We start from the raw sequence: 20,408 nt of genomic DNA on the forward strand, positions 1-20,408 counted from the left end.
TTGGAATTTTTGACCTTACCTAAAACGATAAACTGTCAATATTTCACTTTCCTATCAAGAAAACAACAATTGTAATTTAATTTAGATTTTTTACTTAAAAAAAAAAAAAACGACACAAAACGTTTAATTTTTCCTTGTCCTGAGTTCTTTTTTTTAAATTAAATTACACAAAACATAATTTTTTTTAATTTGATTAATTTTAATTTAACGTTATTTTTTAGATTAAAAAAAACTACACAAAACATTTCATGTTGTACTTTCCTAAAAAGAAAACCACTGATTTAGTTTTTTAAACTACACAAAACATAATTTTTTTTAAAATAGTAATTTAATTAAATTTTAATCTACTTTTATTTTTTTTAATAACAAAAAACCCTACACAAAACATTTAATTTAGAAAACAAAATTTCGCATTGCCCTGAGTTCTTTTTTTAAATGACACAAAACATTATTTTTTTTAATTTTTTTAATTTAAATTTTATATTTTTTATCTTTCTAATTCAATTTATTTTATTTTTATTTAAACTTACATTTAGATTAAAAAAAAATAATACACAAAACAAATTTAGCACTTTCAGGAAAAAGACAAACATGATTAAAAGTCCTGATTTGTGTCTTCTAAGAGGACAAACTATTGACATTGCACTTTCCATCCATCGGGATTCATGTAAAAAACAAGAAACAGCATTTGTGTTTGGCGGGGGAAAAAAAACAGGAAGTGGAAACTTACCCATTGTATGTCCGTCTGAGAGTCCAACAGTGATATGGACGGACAGACAAACCAGGACAAAACAAAAGGAGGAGACAATTAGACACGTTTTAAACATCACGTTTGTAACAGTCCTAATATAAATATATATAATTGATGTATGCACGCATCAGCCATTTGTCTTGTTTTTAGCGGCGCGGCAGGCTGAGGGGAAGCTGCCGTCGTTGATTCTCGCCGCCGTTGCCGTCAAGGCCGCTGCCTGACGTCGGCGTGTGCGGATGAAAGGCTGACAGCTTTAGCGTTTGACCCCAACGACGACCCCGCAAGCTTTTAGCAAGCAACATTTGCTGTCCCTGAATATTTGCTGGCCTGCCATCAGCGACGTCCCTCCCAAATTTGGCGTCACGTCTGAAGATGTTTGAAGCATTTTTTCTTCACACTTTAAAAGCATTTTGTAACAAGGCAAAAATACGCAACAATTATAGGCATCGTTTTACAAGATATTTCTATCAATTAATCCATCTACTCTTTTGTTCATTTTTTTTTTTTTTTTAAAAATCATTAATTTTTTCAAAAAAGGACAGGATTTCAAATTCAGACTACATAAAATGCACAAACAAATGGATTTGGTTTCCATTACTGGTGTGGTCTGTTAGAAAATCGGCACAAACATCAATTGTTGCTTTCCAAAATAAAAGCAGAGGTTTGCAAATGTCTTGTTTTGATTATGTCCCGTTTTGTGAAAAAAGGTGTGGAAATTAAATGTTTTCTTATCCAATTAACCCCAAAATAAGATGAATAGATTATTAACTCATTCACTCCCATGCAGCCATTTTGACGGAAGCAACCCCCTTCTCTCCTGGCTGTTTTACTGGATTTTGACCGATTTTGCCAGGCCCACAAAATATTCTGTTCTATTGCGATAAAAACTACCAAAAGAAAGATTGGTGTCTTTTTTTTAATCAGGACAAAAAGTCTATTTCTATCTTTTTCCGTTTTGCAACATTAGCATTAGAATATAGCTAACTTTCATCATTATTCACAAATCTGTTGAAAACACTTAAAAAGAGCTTGTTGCATCATGCTGGTCTCTTATACTCTGCTGCCACCTGCTGGCCGTTTTTGTAATAATTACCGTTGTTTTAAGCTTTCTCTTCAGTTCAGAGACAAAGTCTTCTGTATTCTAGCATGAAAAAAAAACATTTTTAAAAAAACGGATAAATATGTTTTTGGGACCATGGCAATATTTAAAATAGAACGTTTTTATACGTTTTGGGGGGAGGGGGGAAGTTAAAATAATCATCAAGTTGCAGCTGCCGTGTTTGCTCCGTTGCTCAACATATGTAACGTCCTTGGATTGACTCTCCAGGCAAGACCAATCCGGTCACGCTTAATCCGACGGTTCCGATCTAGGCAAGATCGGGATCAATGAGTTTGCCGTTGGTCGTACCTCCTGCCCGGCGTCCAGCACGCAGAGTTTGGAGCACTGCCTCTTGGCGTCCATCAGGATGTTCAACATGGTGCACACGCACAGCGGCACGCGCAAGTCCGTCGACTTGTTGGCTTTCTGCATTTTGCCGTCAAAGGCGCATTTGGTCCTGCCGGGGGTCCGAGGGGGGGCCGAGGGGGGGCCGAGGGGGGGCCGAGGGGGGAGGAAGCAAACCCGACGTGAGCTTCGGAAGCAGCGGCGGCGACTGACGTGCGTCCCACCTCTTGACGCAGGCCTCCATCATGTCGCTGGCCATCAGCTTGAGTCTCCGCTCCAGATGTTTGGCGAACTCGGCCTCGGGCCAGTTCAGGTCCAACACGAACATCTGGAGCGCGTTCAGCTTCCAGAAGAGATCCTCCGACGTGGCCGAGCCGTTTCTGTCACAAAAGGTCAACAACACTTTCCATATCACATGTTCATTTTTGCCCCAACTTCCTGTCAGGTGACATTGCTGGTGGCTTTTGGATTTGCGATTCGATTTCAAATTCAAATTCCATTTTTGCATGCAGCGGCGCGTCGTCATTATTTGCGGCAAATTGAGCGAGCTCGACTGCGGGCAGCGAAATGGCTGCAAATCGTCGACGTTTCCTTCCTAATGCTTTGGCATGCCAGCAGGAAATCGAAAAAAAAAAAAGAACATATGTGAGGGTCCGCTGTCTGTTAAAGAAAAAACGAGGGGTGTCAGGCCATTACAATTCTTACTCGCAATTAACTCATTCACTGCCATTGACGGCGAGTTAACTCATCATTAATCACACATTTTATATCGGTTCTAAATGTACAATGAAAACAATTCTAGGTTTTCATACTCTTGTTAACAAGTGGGAACAAATGTCAATCTAATAGAAATAGTTCAAATGAATTTTTGACGTCTATAGCCGTCAATGGCAGTGAATGAGATAATAGCATGAATAGTTAACTCACAATTCATCACAAATTTTACATCTCTTCTAAACGTACATTAAAATGTACAATGAACTACTTTTTTCTCATGTTTCATACTCAAAAGTGGAAAAAAAGCTCAACTAGAAATATCACTGCATCTTTTAGTCATTGATACAATAAATCCATAAAAATTCATGAAATTGAGTTCATATTAAAAAGATGTCCTACACTGTAAAAAAAACAAAAAAAAACCCTGTGTGATATTGATTTGTGTTGGTCCTTTTTCTGCCACTAGATGGCCCATAATTGCATTTGTAAGACGTGACAGCCCAGTGAATTTTTCTCATCTTGAACATGAAGTCACTTTTAAACAATTATAAAATACAATTTGAATGCAGTCTCCACAAATATATGCATTATTATTATTATTATTATTAGGGCCTGAGCAGTGGCCTGGGCCATCAACAGCAGAATTTTTTGGGGAGTTTTCCAAATACTACATGATGGGGGCGGGGCATCATATTTTGTGTTTCATATTTCCTTTGCCAAGAGGAAATGCTTAATAACTGCTCGGTACATGCTCCCCCCAAAAATCCCAAACTTCATATGTATGTGACCTTGAAGGCATCTCCATGACAATATTCGGTTAGAAATATCGCGCCATCTACCCTTGGGCTGATTTCATTCATTTTTTTTACCCCGCATACAGTATTTTGTACAAAATGTGGACACTTTTTGTAAGTATGATAACTAAGTTTATGAATATATATATTTTTTTTACATTTGACCAATTCAAATGTTTAGTGGCATCAGACCTTTCCATACGTATGTACGATTTATTTATTTTTGATGTCGTCTATGGACAATAAAAGCAATATTGTGCTATGAGTACAACTAACGAGGATGTACACATATACTTGAAAAAAAAAAAAAAGCCAATCGGGGCAATTCGTTGCCCCAAAATGAAAAAGGACGGTGATTTTTGAGGGTCTTAACGTTGACCAAAACTCATTAAGCTTTGCACGCTCAATCACGGCTGGGGAAAAAAAAGGGAAAAAATCCATATTTTCACAAATATTGGAATTCGAATGTGCCAGTAACCCAACGTGCAAAGTACCCCAAAGTGGTCCAGGGTCCGAGGGCCCTTTAAGGCTGCCTGCAGCGCTCGTCAAATTCATGGCTGCTATATTTGGGAGGTGCCTGCTGCGTTGCGACTGGAAGCCCCCCAGCGCAGGCTTTCCAAGTGGGGGCTGCTCATTAATCGTCAGCTAAAAAAAAATAATCGGTGAAATCGTGCTGCTAAAGGAACTTTAAATTCACTCAAAGTTATCTCCTAGAAAATAACAAGCAACAGTATCTATCGTCGACGGTGTACCTAATGAAGTGTCCTGTAGACTGCGCGTGGCGTTGCCGTGTCACATACGCGATGCGCAACCACAACGAATGGACACCAAACCAGCGCGCTTGTGACTTCGCTTGCGCCTTTGCTTGTGCTCGCGATGCGTTCAAGGACAGACAGACGTCTCGCCGTCGCCTCCAGCAGGTGACAACCCGACGTGCAAGTGTACAGCAGCCGTGAGAGGACGGAGAGGAAGAGGGGGATAATGAGGGAGGGGGAAGAATTGGTGGTGGGAGGGGTGTCGGGTGGCGGGGGGGGGGGGGGGGGGTATCAAAATAAAATAAACGGCCTTCACTCTTCTCACTTGGCCTTTAAAAGACGAGCACCCCAACAAGTGGCGGCGGCGTGGAGGCTTTGGGTGAGCCCCCTCATGTCTAATTAGTGGGGCTCTCCCCTGAAGGCCCCCCCCCCTCCCTCATGCCCCCGTGGCCCCAGGGGGGGATGGGCCGATCCCACTCACCCGTCTGTGCTCACTAATGAAGTGCCAGCTTGTTTTTTCGTGTTTTTCCGTCTCTTTGCAGCTTTCACGAAGCGCCGAGTGTGGTCTGAGTGCTTTTTTTTTTTTTTCTGGCAAAAACACCCCCAACGGACCCCCAAGTAACATAACGCCAACAACTTGGCCAACGGACGTGTTGTTCAAGTGAGCAGGAAGTTAGCAGATTAGCCATGCGGTAACCACGGTAACCGGACCGAGTTCCGTCCCTGAGCTCTCGTTGGAAGTCCCTCGGGAAAAAAAGTCTTTGTCGCCGCCGTCCGTCTTCAATCGACACCACAAACTTTCACTAGATTGCTTTGGCGGGCATCAGAACCAAACACACTCAAGAGATGACGATCGCAGACCAACCAAGCAGAATTTGGACTGACAGTTGAGTGAAGACAAGAAACTGGTGAAGCGCGTCAGGTTTTGGTCCTGGTCCTGGACAGGGTCTACACCCGGGATTGGGACATGGTCAGGTTCAAGAACATGGCGGTGGGGTGCCAACATGGAGCTGGTCCTGGTCAGGGTCATGGAACTTAAAGCAAATGACGGACAGGGTCAAGTGCCACGTTTGGGACATGAATTGCTTCAAATCATTTCATTTTCGGATGTGCAACGGGTCAGTACCAGGACCTTAGGCTGTGGACGTGGTCCTAATCAGAGTCAACATCCGGGTATGTACAGCGCTTGGGACTTGGACCTTCAAAAGTGGCTTCCAGATGTGGAGACGGCGAATGAATACAAGTGCATAAGACTGCGGATTTGTTATGGACCGGGTCAAACGAAGACTTTGAGCCACGGTCAGGGTCAATGACACGGTTCAGGGTACGAAAAAGGACATTGTCGTGGTCAGGGTGAATACCAGGGCTTTGGAACCTGAACAGACTGAAAACCAAAGTCAAGTCAGACTTTGGGACATGTCTCGTTTTTAGAACAGGGTTCAGGATGCAGACCTGGTCCTGGCAGGCTCCGTCGCAGGTTTAGGATCCAGTTCAGAGTTACAGAGAAGACGTGCTGCACGGGCAGGTCCATTCAGACCAGCAGGTGGCTCAGACTCGGAGTCCAAAAAAAATTAAAATAAATCATGGACAGGTACAGCGACAAAGTCTGAAAGACAGACAAGGTTGGTGGTGGGACGTGACGAGGTCCACTGGCCAACGGAACACGTCCCCAAATGTCTTTTATCAAACAATGTTTTTTGTTTTGGAAGTCAAAAGTTGCTTTGCTGCCAGAAGGTTCCAATGAAGACGCAAGCAGACCCGAAGGACAAGCGCCACAAACGAGGGACTTTTGGAGGTGTTTTCATCCCCGCCTGAGCCGGACAAGCTCGCACACTCGCCGTCCAATTTAGGGCGACTTTTTACTACTTCAAATAGTTGACGGCAACACGTGCGATTGTTAAAAAAAAATAAAATCCAACATTGACATCATGTCATGTTGACTCTTTCAGATTTTTTTTTTTGTTTTTTGGTCTGCTTTGCAGTGAGATCAAGTTGAAAGAGAAAATAGCAGCTAAGGGCCGTCGGTCTTTGTGAAAAGCACAATCGCTTGCTTTGCCGGCGGCCTTCGCGGCGCACCAAAACCTTTGCGGCTTTTCATGGCTTCCACTCGTCGTGCCGTCGACTCCAAACGTCCTTCAAACGGCTTTCAGGCACCAAACTTTACTTTTGTATGCTGGCGCGATGACCTCAAATACTTCTTCTGCTTTTCTTCACTTGGGGGAAAAAAAGTGGAGAAGAAAAAAAGCCAAAGTCCTTCATGGCCTTTTTAAACAACGCGACAAAAACTTTTGAGGGGCGGACGACGAAGCACCAAAATTCACGATGAACGAAGTTTGCAAAGTTTGGAAAACTAAACATCAACAACAAAACAACAACAAACAGACGTCGGGCTGCAGTTAGCAAACATTTTGGTTTTCGGACGAATAATCGGCTATTTGGATTTTAAAAAATTGCAACAATTCAAATCGGTGAGGTCACAACCACAGTCGCAATTTTGCCGACTAAAACGGCACATTTGCGGAAACGCGTGTTGTCCAAGTGATCGTACGAACGGCAAACGTGCTAGCAGTCATTTACGTCCACGAAGCCGCCTTTGAAAAGTCATCCGGCAACGCCGCTAAATGCCGGCACCGCCGCTAAATGCCGGCAACACCACTAAATGCGGGCACCGCCGCTAAATGTTGGCAACGCCGCTAAATGTTGGCAACGCCGCTAAATGCGGGCAACGGCGCTAAATGCGGGCAACGCCGCTAAATGTTGGCAACGCCGCTAAATGCGGGCAACGCCGCTAAATGCGGGCAACGCCGCTAAATGCGGGCAATGCCGCTAAATGCGGGCAACGCCGCTAAATGCGGGCAACGCCATAACGTCAGCGCCATTTTGAGCTCCCTTCATTGGGCACTTTACAACGATGCCCTTAAAACGACTATTTTTAGAACAGCGCACAGTGCATGGGCGTGGCCAGTTGTTTTCCGAACAAGGAACACGGCAGAGGGTGCGTATTGGTACCAGGCAGAACTTGCGAACGGACTCGCCATTTCACCATCAATGCACTTAACAGACGTATTCTGGTTCCAACAAAGCTGCGGCGCTTTGGCGTCTGCCGCGACGTGACTTGCGAGTTTGGCAACTTGCGATGTTGTGACCGGGATCGAATGAAGGGAGTTTCCAGACGAACGCGTCCAGCTATCGGGTTCAAGCATGTGCGGTGAAACGGCAGGGATTTACGTGGAAAATGTCGCCCAAGACACCGACATTCGCTCTCTACGTTTGGTGGCTGGAAACGAGCCAGCAGCGGGAAATCCAGAAGCAATCGATTGCAGGTGTGTTGATGGTCGGCTTTCTCGGCGTTAGCCTTGCTAGCTGCCTGCTACAACACGCTAGCTACGCTACATCCTGGCGTAACCGTAAATGCAGCCAAAATGCCGCGAGTTTACCAATGGAAGCCGGCGCTGCTCAGATGTGAAAATGAATAGAAAGCATCCGCGCTGTCGAAGCGTCGCGGATGTTTTGAAAGCTAAGCTAAGCCTACAAAAACATGCTCGTCGATCAGTGGCGCTAAGATGGCGCCACGCCACTTTCACAAAAGTAACGAGACGAGTAACCGCCCAAAGGCAGGCTACACATTTTCTCATGAAAATGTTCCTGTGAACGATATTTGCAGTCATCGGAACCGCACGCACGCGAGTGTCAGCAACCATCGTACAAGAAATCGGACCTTTCTACCAAAACGTCTTTCTTTGCGCCCACTTTGAGGTCAAGCGGCGTTGAAGCTGTTCCAAAGCGTGTTTGTCGATTGAACCGCGTTGAGATGCCACATTTTGGACATCGTCGTCCTCCGAAATGTGGACGCGTGTTCGTTATGCATATTAATGAGGAAAACGTGACGTCATTTGACATCAGCCCTATTGGCCATTGCAAGGTGACTTCGGGAGGATTTTGTGTCGTTTTGTGACGACGGTACACAAATCCTTCTGCAAGACGAGTCGCGTCGGCCGTCACGCCGCGGCTCGCTGTCGGGAACCATTTCGAAATAAGAAGCCGCCAAAGGCCTTGACCTGCAGATACAATTTGACAAGGGACGGTTGGTTTTTGGAAGCTGGCCTTGTTTGGTGCCGTGTTTACTGTCGTGCAAGAATGCGACGCCATCTTGCTGACAGGAAGCTGGCAAACCAGACGGAACCAGCCCGACATTAAGAACTAATTGCCAGAACTAAAAATAGACGCCAGCTTCAATTTGAAACAGACGCGGAAGCGCCAGTTGTAGAAACGTGCAAACAACGGCGCATGAATTGATCAAAGTCCGACTGAAGAGTCACAACTTGAAGAAAGCGGAATCGACCGTCGTGGCGCCAAACATGCACGGGTCCGAGCGTAAAGCAGACCTTCAACAAAGCACAAAAGCAGGACGTCGCCTTCAAACGCGCATGCCTTCGAGCACGCATTGCAACAAACAAGACCAAGTACACGACCATGTAGTGAGCAAAGCGGAGACCCGACATCGGCCCAAACATCAGCCATGCCAGGCCCGGAACCGAAACACCCCGCCGCCGTTTGGCCTTAGCTGCGGGCGCGTCCATCAAGCGGCTCTCGCTTGAGTTGACTCTCGCCAAACGCTTTCAAATCTTCTGGGCCTGGATTTGCCACCTCAAACATGGGACCCGGCAAAGTAGCACCACGTCTTCGACACAACAGAAAAGCAAGCACAGACAATCTACAGCACCAAGTTGAGAGCCAGCATAGCGCCACACATGCATAGAACCAAGACCAGAACCATGCAAAGCGGCAGGCGTCCCACGTTTGCAGATCAAGCCTCGAACCGAACAAAGGCCTCGCATGCACAAGAGTCAACACGGAGATCACAAAGGCCGCACGCCGAGTACCATGCAGAGAACCCGCTGCGGTTCCGGGCCTTCAACAAGCAAACGCAGTGCGGGCGACGCCCCCTGGTGGCCAACATACGTGTTGCTGCAGAGCGGCGCCATCCAGGCCGGCGCCGAGAAACCGGAGAAACTCGGCACCGAGACGGGCAGAGTCGGTACTTTGGGAAGATTGCTCGTCAGGCACCTGACGAGCCCCGACGCCAGGAAAAAAAAAAAAAAAGGAGAAGAAGACAAAGAAAAGCTGAGAGTGGACGCCAACAAAAGCAGGAAAACGTCCACGCCGGTTTCTTTTCACACCAGACGTGCGCCAATCACAATCACAATCTTTGTTTTGATCAGCATAAAAATCGACGATGGTGTATTATTTTTTTTTAGAGGGTGGGGCAATATTCACCGAAAAAAACGAAAAAGCTCGTCAATTTGCACCTTCATAGTGTGGCAGATTTGCCAGAGGAAAAAAAAACTCAAAATACACGTAACGCACTACTCGGATGTTTGTGCCAATACTTTCGGTCAGCTTTTCAATTTAAGGAGAAAGTAAAGGCGGTAAGCATCTCACGTTAAGCACTTTGAAGCGTCAAAGCGACAAAGACGCCTCGCTTCGCACCCGGACCATCAAGCATTGACGTTCAAATGGATATCGACTTGCACGTTTGTTTCCAGAATGATTATTTCCACATTCATACATTTTAGTAACAAAGTTGACGTGTGGAATCTGCTGCTCTGCGTCGTTCGCTCGCATCGACCTCACGTACGCTCGCTTCGGATTGGTTCGTGTTTAGTCAGCTGATCAGGAAGTGTTGTCGCTGGAGCTGCCGTGCATGACGAGTAAAGTTTCAATTTAACCCGTGGGCAGTATTTTATTTTGAAATGGCTTGGTCAGAACCAACAAAAAGCCAAAAAATGGTCACAATCACGCCTAGGGGTTAAGAATGAATCCGTCTCCATTCAGCCTTTTGATTTTAGCAACAGTGTCGCATTAACCAACAAATCTGTTCGACTTAAAGCTACGTTACGAGTCGTTCTCAGAAGTTGGCCACTTTTTTTTTTTTTATAATACGCCGTTGTCAATTTTTTTCTCTCCAAAATGGTTCCCCAATATTATCGCAAGCCGTTTGAAATGTGGAAAATAGGTTAGCAAAAAACGATGAACTCTCTTGAACGCGCAACTGCTTGAGAAGCGCCTCGTTGCCGTGCAGCATTTTGTGGCCTCAAGATCCAAATGTTTTTTCCCACATTGAATGCAAATAGTGACGTGAGATACATTGAAGTAAAAAAAAAAGATGGCCGTCATGCGTCGGTGCAGAAGGAAGCGCTCAGCCAAGTTCATCATGTTGGTGAAAAAGGGAAGGAAAAAAACGCAAAGGTAAGACATGTTGAATGTTGGAAATGAGGCGTCGGCGTCGGCGTCGGCGTCTTACTTGATGGACCGCCACGTCTCCTGCTGGAATCCGCGATGGATGGACTGCGCGATGGACGACTCCATCAGGTCGATGTAGCGCACCACCAGAGGGACAAAAAGATCCTGCAGGTGCTTGTGGAAGGGCCCGTTGCACAGTTGGGCTGCGGTGCGAGAGGAGGCGAGAGGAGGCGGGAGGAGGCGAGAGGAGGCGGGAGGAGGCGAGAGGGGGCGGGGCCACATCCCATCAAGTTAGCAGCAAAACACAACAACCAAAAACAGGTTTCCGCATTCATTCAACATCACAAATAACAATGAGACGCATTTTTCACCTTTCGCTGGCAAGCAAAGCTTTTTCTCGTTTGAGCGTTTTTGAATGTTTCACCGTCACTCGATTCATTCTTCATTTAAACAAACAATAATTCGAATAAAAAACAAACAAACAATAATAAATACATGAATGAATCCCTCTCGCCACAAAACAACGTTTTTGTTCAATTGATGTTCTTTTTAAATAAATGTGATTGAAAAAATATTCTTACCAAATACATTTTATTGTTTTATTATGAATTTGTAATCATTTTATTGCGTGGGGTGTTAAAAATGAGGTATTAAATAAATATATCAAATCATTAATACTATTACTACAACTATAAATATGACCAAGAAATGGTCTATTGTCATTTCACTTTTTTTTGCATGATTCCTATTATTTGTATTGTCATGTTAATAATAATAATAATCATGTCTAATAATACCCTAAAACCACAGCGAACATTAACTGAATTAAAATGTTGAAATATTTTGTTCTTAATTGGAGGAATTGATGTGAAAACGTTTCGTCCACGCGCTTTTGGAGCAAAGCGGTGCGCCGGCGCCGGCAAAGTCGCGCCTTCCCTGGCGTCCTTGATGAATTACCGGCAACAGTAACGACGTTCTCCCGTCTCGGCGGGCTTCATTAGTCGCAAACTGCTGGCGTGACGTCTTTTTGGCCCCTCCGGGAGCCAAAGACGGGCGCGTCCCCCTCGTCCCTCCCGTCGCCAACAAGTGAGCGTTTACAAAGAAAAGCTCCAAAGTACGACATTAGGAATGAGTTTGAGAAGCAAAAACACACGTTCTTGAAGGAAAAGCTTTTGGACAGAAAAGGAAGTATTGCAAAAAAAGACAACATCAAAAATACAAATAAAAACTTCCCTAAGGAATGAGTTTGACGCATTCAAGTGACAAATGAGAAACATCATTGCTGAAAATGGGCGGCCCCCTCCACACTCAGTTGGGCCAAAAATAACCCAACTAGGAGCCAAAAATGGAACCACCCTCGACTTCCAGCCAACAAATGTTTTTGGGAGTGTAAACCAACTCACAAATCTTGGTCAGATCCTTGACTTGGGTCCGAAAATGGAGTCGTTCTGTATGTAAAGCAAGCCAGACCCATCAAGTGGATCGGTCCTAACATTGCCAGCAAGGTGAATTCTGCCGGTTTTTGGGAGTTAACAATACATCTTGTACCGTGAATTGTGAATCGAATTGAAAAAAAATTGAAATACAATCAAACTGAAATCTGTGAATCAAAAACCAATGGATTGAGGACATTTGAATCCCTAATAAACGGCTTACATGGATAAAAGGGTTTTTGGATTCACGTTGGGGACACCAAACGAAGGCCAAAGGAAAAGAAGAAGATCTTCTTTTTTTTAAAGTGGCAAATTACTTTGACATCAACAAGTACGAATTGCAGGAAAGACAAAAAAAATGGAAAAGAAAGAAGCGTATCAAACCACCAATAAAAAATATATATAACAAAAGTGGAAAAAAAAAACGATAGGAAATGACTCTGATGTAAGAAAAGCAAACATAATAAAACAAAAGCCCCCAAGTAGAAAACGTCCAAAAATGATTCGAGTTCAAAACGTAAAAATGGATCAAGTGCGATTCAAATTGGAAAAGCAGGCGGATGCAAACGTCCCCCGTTTGACAACTTGGACTTGCTAAAGCACCAGCGGCCTTTTTCTCCTCCCACTTTCTCCTCCCCCGCCGGCCGACCACCCGAGCCCGCCCCCTCGCCGCCGCCAAACAAGTGAGCATTTGCAAAGTGTGCAAAAAGCACGACGCAGTCGCAGAGTTGTTTGAAGGCAGCCTTTGAAAAAGGCATCTTGTCAAGGTCGGACCCGCGACGGCGACGCCTGCGGAAGGCCGCCCCAAGTGGCGTCCTTCTTCTCTCCTCGTCTCTGCTCGCCTTCCTTGCACGCAATTAGCGCCCACAATGGCGCGCGCAAAAATCAACACGTTGCCGGCGCCAACATCTTTTGTTTCCCGCGAGCGCCCTTGGGACCGCGCCGCATTATCTTGGCGCGGGGAGAGAAGGCGGATTCCCGCGCGCACAAAGCACCTTGCCGACAATGGCCGTCACGTTCGCCGAGCTGGGACCTTGAGCCGGAAAAAAGCCAAACAAAAACAAATAAAAAAACTTTTAGTTTGCAGCCCCCCGCAATGCTCATTACCTCCCCCAAGGTGTTGCTCTTGCGTTCACCTTGAAATGGAAGAAAAGTATGTACATTTGGTTAAAAAAAAAAAAAGAAGACGGTAAAATGAAAAAGTACAAAAAAAACATCAAGCCCTCAAAATGTCATTTGAAGTAAGAAAATACAAGCCCAAGTTGTCCCCGAGGACAGAAAGTGAAAAAAGCGACAAAATACAAACAATAAAATGATTATTTTCTATTAAAAAGGAAATGTGAAGTGAGCTCGCAGCAGGAGCGAGCGCAAGCTTTCCAAAGTGTGACGGAAGAACGGACCGTTGGCGCTGAGGAATCCGTTGAGGAGCTGAAAGAGCGGGAAGCTGCTCCACGAGTCGACGGGCTGCGCCTGCAGGGCCGAGTCCATGTCGGCGCGGTACAGAGACAGGAAGCTCTCGGCGTGCTCGCGCATCAGCTCGGGCCACAGCGAGAACGCCTGGCGGAAAACACAACAGAAGCAAACGCCTCCTTTTCAGTCTCCGGCGTGGCTGCGGCACACTTTTGGCTCAAACTGCTCACGGGTCGGTGCCGTTTGGGGTGAGAAAAAAAAAACGAAAAAAAAACTTTTGGAACCGTCAGATTCAGCGACATTTCTTTGGTGGGGGGCCAAATTCTGTTTAAACTTGTCAGAAGGCGTCACCGAGTGCAAAATGGCTGCCTCGAACCAAAATGTCTGACTTCCTGTTCAACTTAGGACGTGTCCTTGACCGTTTTTGGTGGGTCCTGTTATGATCGACGCGCGCACTCAATTTTGTGTCAATCAGTGATTTTTTTTAAAAAAAACTTTCCAGGGTTCATGACAGAGTGCAAAATGGCTGCTTCAACCCAAAATGGCCGACTTCTTGTTCCAATTCAGTCATTTTGGTGCGTCCTGTTAGACATGTCCACCAAATTTCCTGTTGGCGGGGAAGGATATCTTTTTTTGCTCCAAACATTTCCGGGGGTGTCGTGAGTGAGTAAACGACAAATGCTAAAATTGACGCTAGAAGCGAAAATGTTTATGACGAACTGCTGTCATCTTTGAAGTGTTTTCTTTCTTTCTTTGAAAAAAAAGAGAAGTGCTCTGCCAACACTTGCCTCCGCCGCCTGCCTGGCGAGCATCTGTCGGCTCCGAAGTGCATCGGCGCCGCGCGGCGGGGATCAAAGGTCAGACCGCCCGCTTATGACGTCTAAAGGAGTCGCGCGAGAAAAGTGCAACCAGCCTTGGAAGGCGGCGAGCGTTGCGAGGCCACAATGAAAAGCGTCGGCGGCTCTTTACGCCGTGGCCTTGCGGGACTTCCCGGCAGGCCTTGCGAGGTCTCGCTCGGAGCGCGAGAGAGCGAGAGACTGAAAAAAAGAAAAAAAAAAAAAAGCCGCCGCATTAATCGTGGCACTTTAGAGCTCCTTGAAAGCTGAAGAACGCCGACGCTCGACAGACGCGCGGCTCGGCTCGGCTTCAGCTCGCTCGGGACAAAGACACAAACGGGAAGCGGGCGCGATGAGGACCACTCAAAGGACCGTGGCCAGGAAGTCAGTACAACAAAAAAAAAAAAAAACAGGGATTGCATTATTAGGCATTAAAAAAATGTTTTAGATGGGAAATAATACAATATTTTTTGTTTGTTGAGTCATATTCAAAACATGAATTGGTGGCGAGAAAAAAAGAAAAACACAAAAAGTCTGAAACACACACATACCAAAAAATCCACAACGACAAACGTACCTCTTGTCCCTTTCGGCAGCAGCAGCAACAGGCACAAAATAAAAACACAACGTCAACAGCGAGCACACTTTGTGCGTAAAATCCAGGATGAAAAATCTCGCCACTAAATATTCAGACTTTCCGTCAATCATTTCACAACGTTTCATAATCACATATTTGCACTCAGCGTTTTCCGGTTGGATCGGCTAATAATCGGGAATTTGTTTTTTGTCCATTTTCATATCAGATGATTTGATCAGCCAGACAATTGATTTCGAGAACACAAAAAGTCAAAAGTAGCTCAAAAACAACAACAAAACACTTTGCAATGTAAAGTAGACTTGAAAGTCCTTCCAAATACGAAAAGTACAAAAAGAAAAGAAGACTTGAACAAAAAAATGTCTGCCGATGAGAACAACGCGAGCGTGCGCGTGTGTGCGCATCGCCGATAATTGGACCCGGGCGGCGAGTTGTTAACTTTTCAGGTGACATCAGCGGCCGGTTGCCATGGCGACGGCGTGCCGAGAATAGCTGCCGACGCCGAATCGACATCTGCCATCGATGCCCGTTACACACGTGCGTGCGTGCGTGTGCGTGCGTGTGCGTGCGTGGGCGTCGTTTGTACACAAACGCAAACACGCGGCCAGCAAAAAAGTCGTTGACAACTTTAATGAAATGATCAAAAGCTGAACTTTGGGCTTCATTTCACCGATTCCAAAAAATACAATATTGTACCTTACATAACAAAATGGAATTGTACTATCATGGCGGCTCTTTCCACAAAAAACAAAAACAAAGCAAACAATAGTTTTGCAACTCCTGTAAGGTTGTTAGTAAGCTGCAGTAATTGTCGTCGGTTTTCCACGGAGGATAAAGAATATATGACGTGGAGTGTTGATTTGGCGTTTGCGTTGCGTCACCATTTCAATAGAGAGAAATACGACATTGCGCCCTTCAAAGGCCTTTTCCATGATGTGTTAGCATTAAGCTAACAGGAGCGTCCCTACAGCAGAGTGAAAGTCCAAGCAAAAAATAAATAAGTAAAAATCGTCCGAGAGAAGGCTCAAATCTGGAAAAAATTGCTAAATGGGGTTACTCGTATCTCAAGGCGCCCTTGTAAACAATATGATATCGTATCTATATTTTTCACAATATTCTTACACGTACAATCAATTTGGAATATTTGATGGTTTCTTCTTCGTGTTTGTCTCTTGCTTGCATTCTTGAGTAAACAACAGCAAAAACGCGCATTGTTCTTTCCTTGCAAATAAAAAAAACGTGGCTTGCACGCGTCAATCATAAATAATTCGCTTGCATCAGCAGAGCTATCAAAATAAAGCAAATTGAACAGTGAACGAGGCTGCATCAAGACACTGAAAAGTACAAAATCAATACATCGAGGCAGCTCTGGAAATCATAAAAATGAGAATGAATATGAAAGAAATACGACATTGCAAGTAAAGGAGAAGAAGAAAAGGAAGGAAACCTCAGCGTGATGTTCGTCGTTCTGCTGCAGGACTTCCATGACCAGCTCGGCCAACCTGACGGCGTCGGCCAAACGCTTCTCGGCGCCCGCTTGGGACTCGGCTGCAAAATGGCCGGCGGTCAGATCTGGCGGCTGGAAGAAGCCCCGCCCACCCAGCCGCGAAGTCCTCACCTTTCACGTCGGCGTACTGGATGAGTTGGCTGTAGTTGATGGCCGCCGCCTTTTCCAGACAGCTTTGCACCGCCTTCTTCATCTGGTCGGCGCCAAGCGGCGTGCTCGTGTCCTTCATCAGAACCTGACGGCAGACGACAGCAAGACTTGCCAAGACTTTGCCAAGACTTTGCCAAGACTTTGCCAAGACTTTGCCAAGACTTTGCCAGGACTTTGCCAAGACTTTGCCAAGGCTTTGCCAAGGCTTTGCCAAGATTTTGCCAAGACTTTGCCAGGACTTTGCCAAGACTTTGCCAAGACTTTGCCAAGGCTTTGCCAAGACTTTGCCAAGACTTTGCCAAGGCTTGCCAAGACTTTGCCAAGGCTTTGCCAAGATTTTGCCAAGACTTTGCCAGGACTTTGCCAAGACTTTGCCAAGACTTTGCCAAGACTTTGCCAAGGCTTTGCCAAGACTTTGCCAAGACTTTGCCAAGACTTTGCCAAGGCTTTGCCAAGGCTTTGCCAAGACTTTGCCAAGACTTTGCCAAGACTTTGCCAAGACTTTGCCAAGGCTTTGCCAAGGCTTTGCCAAGATTTTGCCAAGACTTTGCCAAGGCTTTGCCAAGGCTTTGCCAAGATTTTGCCAAGACTTTGCCAAGGCTTTGCCAAGACTTTGCCAAGACTTTGCCAAGGCTTTGCCAAGGCTTTGCCAAGATTTTGCCAAGACTTTGCCAGGACTTTGCCAAGACTTTGCCAAGACTTTGCCAAGACTTTGCCAAGGCTTTGCCAAGGCTTTGCCAAGACTTTGCCAAGACTTTGCCAAGACTTTGCCAAGACTTTGCCAAGACTTTGCCAAGACTTTGCCAAGATTTTGCCAAGACTTTGCCAAGACTTTGCCAAGGCTTGCTTGGTCTCCATTCGCCAGTCGTTTTTTATTTGACGTCAGCCGATGACAAAGCAACATAAACGGTGCTCTTCATTTACCGTCACCACAAAAAGAGAGGCCAGCCAACTAACTAATGAACTAACTAGTAAGCCATTTGAATGGTTAAATGGTAAACAAACAGCAAACATGGATTTGGGCCCTAATGTATATGTATAGAGCCATGACCAAAAGGAGCAGCCCCCCCTGAAGTCGCTTCTTCAGTTTCCTGTTCACGTTCGAAGACCAGAACAACGAAAGCTACGTTTGTTTGGGCCAACATGTCAACCACAGCTGATGGGAATATTTTCCAAAAGTTTTCGATACCACTTGTTTCAAGACCGATACTCCAATCTTCGGTACTCACCAATACCAAAAAAGTGCCCATATGATACATAACATTTCCCCAAAAAACAATGACGGATCATTTGGAAAACGTGACAAATATAAATCCCAACGCTAGCAAATTTCCTTCAAATGGAATCAAATCAACAATAATGGCAATTCCATTTTCCCAATTTGCGCATAAAGCACAACATCCAAATCCTCACATGAGATGTGAAGTGAAAAGATGTGAAGTGAAAAGATGTGCTTGGAGTGACGTGCAAAGAATTCAAATGAATACAAGATGGCTTCAAGTCATTGAGTCCGAATGTTAAGAATTTTTCCAGCGCTTTTGAGTGTGTGATGTTGAATTCCAGCTTGTTGTTGCGAAATCCACGATCGTCATTTGGAAGGCTGCGCTGTACGCCATCAGGCAAGCCAAAGGGAAAAGAAAAGCCACGCGACAAATATGAGGTCGTCATCAGCGTTCAACCGCAGCGTTCGATTTTTAGCTGCCGCGTTAACGAGGCAATTAAGCGCACGGCGACGCCACGTGAGCATTCGCGCGCACACGCGCGGGAGAATGCTCACAACAAACGAAATCTCAGGAACGCAAAGCAAAATGGCGCCGGCGGAAGTCATGAAATGAACGAGTGTCACCTCATAAAGACACACAGGAAACAAACCAGACGGAACTAAACTTGCCCCCCCCCCCCCATCCATTTCCTCACCCAAAAATGGCCACAAGAGCACGGCCGATACCAGATATCGATATCCGGCCTGGTACTGATAACCCGGTATCGGCACAGGATAATCAGCACTTTCAAGTTCTACCATCAATAAGAAAACGTGTGTTTTTTAGACATTCCATTTTTTCTCTGGCGACACCAGACATGAAAAAACCAACAAGAAATGGAAGAAAAGGTGTAAAACATTTTTGTAAAACAATATCACCCTCTCCTGCAGGGCGAGCGTGGCCTTCAGGGCGCCATCTGGTCGTCCGAAAGGGAAGCAGTACCTGCACGCACGCACACACAAAAGCAAAATGTTGAAGCGGCCGCAGAAGACGAGCGCATCTTCGGCAGATGGCGACGCCTCCTTTTTGCTCTCATGACGCCCACAAAGAACAAGACGACGCTTTTTCTCTTTCCTCCCCCCTTTTTTCTCACCTTCTTCATTGACAAGTGAACAAACAACTCGAGTGCAACCAGGATGACCTTGGAGGTTAAAGAAGACCCCCACCCCCACGCTTGCCCCCCACTTGTTTCAACACATTAGCGGCAGTTTTTGCTTGTCGTTGTCTTGTGGGTCACCTGAAGTGCGTGACGTGCGTTGCGTGACGTGCGTTGCGTGACGTGCGTTGCGTGACGTGACGTGCGTTGCGTGATGTGCGTTGCGTTGCGTGACGTGACGTGACGTGCGTTGCGTGACGTGCGTTGCGTGACGTGCGTTGCGTGACGTGCATTGCGTGACGTGACGTGCGTTGCGTGACGTGCGTTGCGTGACGTGCGTTGCGTGACGTGCGTTGCGTTGCGTGACGTGCGTTGCGTGACATGCGTTGCGTGACGTGCGTTGCGTGACGTGCGTTGCGTGACGTGCGTTGCATGACGTGCGTTGCGTGACGTGCGTTACCTGAAGTGCGAGACGTGCTTCTCCAGCAGCAGCATGAGTCGACTCCTGACGGCCCGGAACTGCTCCTTCTCCTCCAGCGTCACCGTCGCCATCCCGTCGTGCCTTTTGCACCAACAACATCCGCACATCAATCCAGCAATCCATCAAAACTTTCAACCAAACTCAATTTCCGAAAGTCTGTTAGCTTAATGCTAACAGAACATGTAGAACACCATAGACAGGCTAAAGTAAATTAGCATTGGATTGATGGCAAGTTTAAAGCCTCGTATACACAAACAAATGAGAATCAAACCATTTAGCACCAAAATATTCAAGCCAACTTTATACAGTAGAGTGGATCGCACCTGCCATATTTCCACACATTTTTCCTCTCTCACAAAAAGTAAACGTTTAAATTCATTTCATGGAAGCAACCAAAAGAATGATTAGAGTCTCTTCATTCATTGGGGGAAAAAGTATATTACCATCTGCTTTTGTTTTGCAGCAATTAGCATTAGAAATGGGGGGGGAATCTTTTTGGCAACATGGCCCTGGTTGATCTCTTATACTCTGCTGCCACCTGCTGGCCGTTGTTTGTAATAACTACAATTTCTTTAAGCCACCTCTTCAGGTCAGAGGCTGCATCAAAGCCTTCTGTATGCTCTCACATAAAAAAAGACATAAAACATGTATAAATAGGTCTTTTAAAATAGAACGTATTTATACGTTTTTGGGAGCAAATGAGTTAATGGCAATTTTAATGAGCCTCAATTATTGACAGATTTTTAACATTATAACACAACGCAATGTAAAATAATTTAACAATGTAGCATAGCAACGTAGCAATGCAGAAGTGTAACGTAATGTGCAAAACGCACAAAATTCATGACAAAGCGGGACGAGATCACCATTCAGTGTTTTCCAGAAACTAACAGGGGTTGCTTAATCCCAACACCCCGACCCAAAAAAAAATAAT

At 45.5% G+C, this 20,408-nt stretch overlaps 1 protein-coding gene across 1 annotated transcript in view; it reads right to left on the reverse strand.

Annotated features, from left to right (window-relative positions):
• LOC144053861 (calcium-dependent secretion activator 2-like) overlaps positions 1-20,408 on the reverse strand; it is a 92,380-nt gene that overhangs the window by 20,279 nt on the left and 51,693 nt on the right. The window contains exons 14-23 of the mRNA XM_077568717.1: positions 19,454-19,555; positions 18,776-18,839; positions 16,597-16,720; positions 16,426-16,526; positions 13,538-13,694; positions 10,766-10,907; positions 9,424-9,528; positions 2,420-2,575; positions 2,160-2,307; positions 731-745 (exon numbers count right to left, since the gene is read on the reverse strand). Coding sequence (XP_077424843.1) covers positions 731-745; positions 2,160-2,307; positions 2,420-2,575; positions 9,424-9,528; positions 10,766-10,907; positions 13,538-13,694; positions 16,426-16,526; positions 16,597-16,720; positions 18,776-18,839; positions 19,454-19,555 — 1,114 coding nt within the window. The remainder of the gene's footprint in view (positions 1-730; positions 746-2,159; positions 2,308-2,419; positions 2,576-9,423; positions 9,529-10,765; positions 10,908-13,537; positions 13,695-16,425; positions 16,527-16,596; positions 16,721-18,775; positions 18,840-19,453; positions 19,556-20,408) is intronic.

This window comes from Vanacampus margaritifer, chromosome 6, assembly GCF_051991255.1.
Source record: "Vanacampus margaritifer isolate UIUO_Vmar chromosome 6, RoL_Vmar_1.0, whole genome shotgun sequence".
NCBI classification, from domain to species: domain Eukaryota; kingdom Metazoa; phylum Chordata; class Actinopteri; order Syngnathiformes; family Syngnathidae; genus Vanacampus; species Vanacampus margaritifer.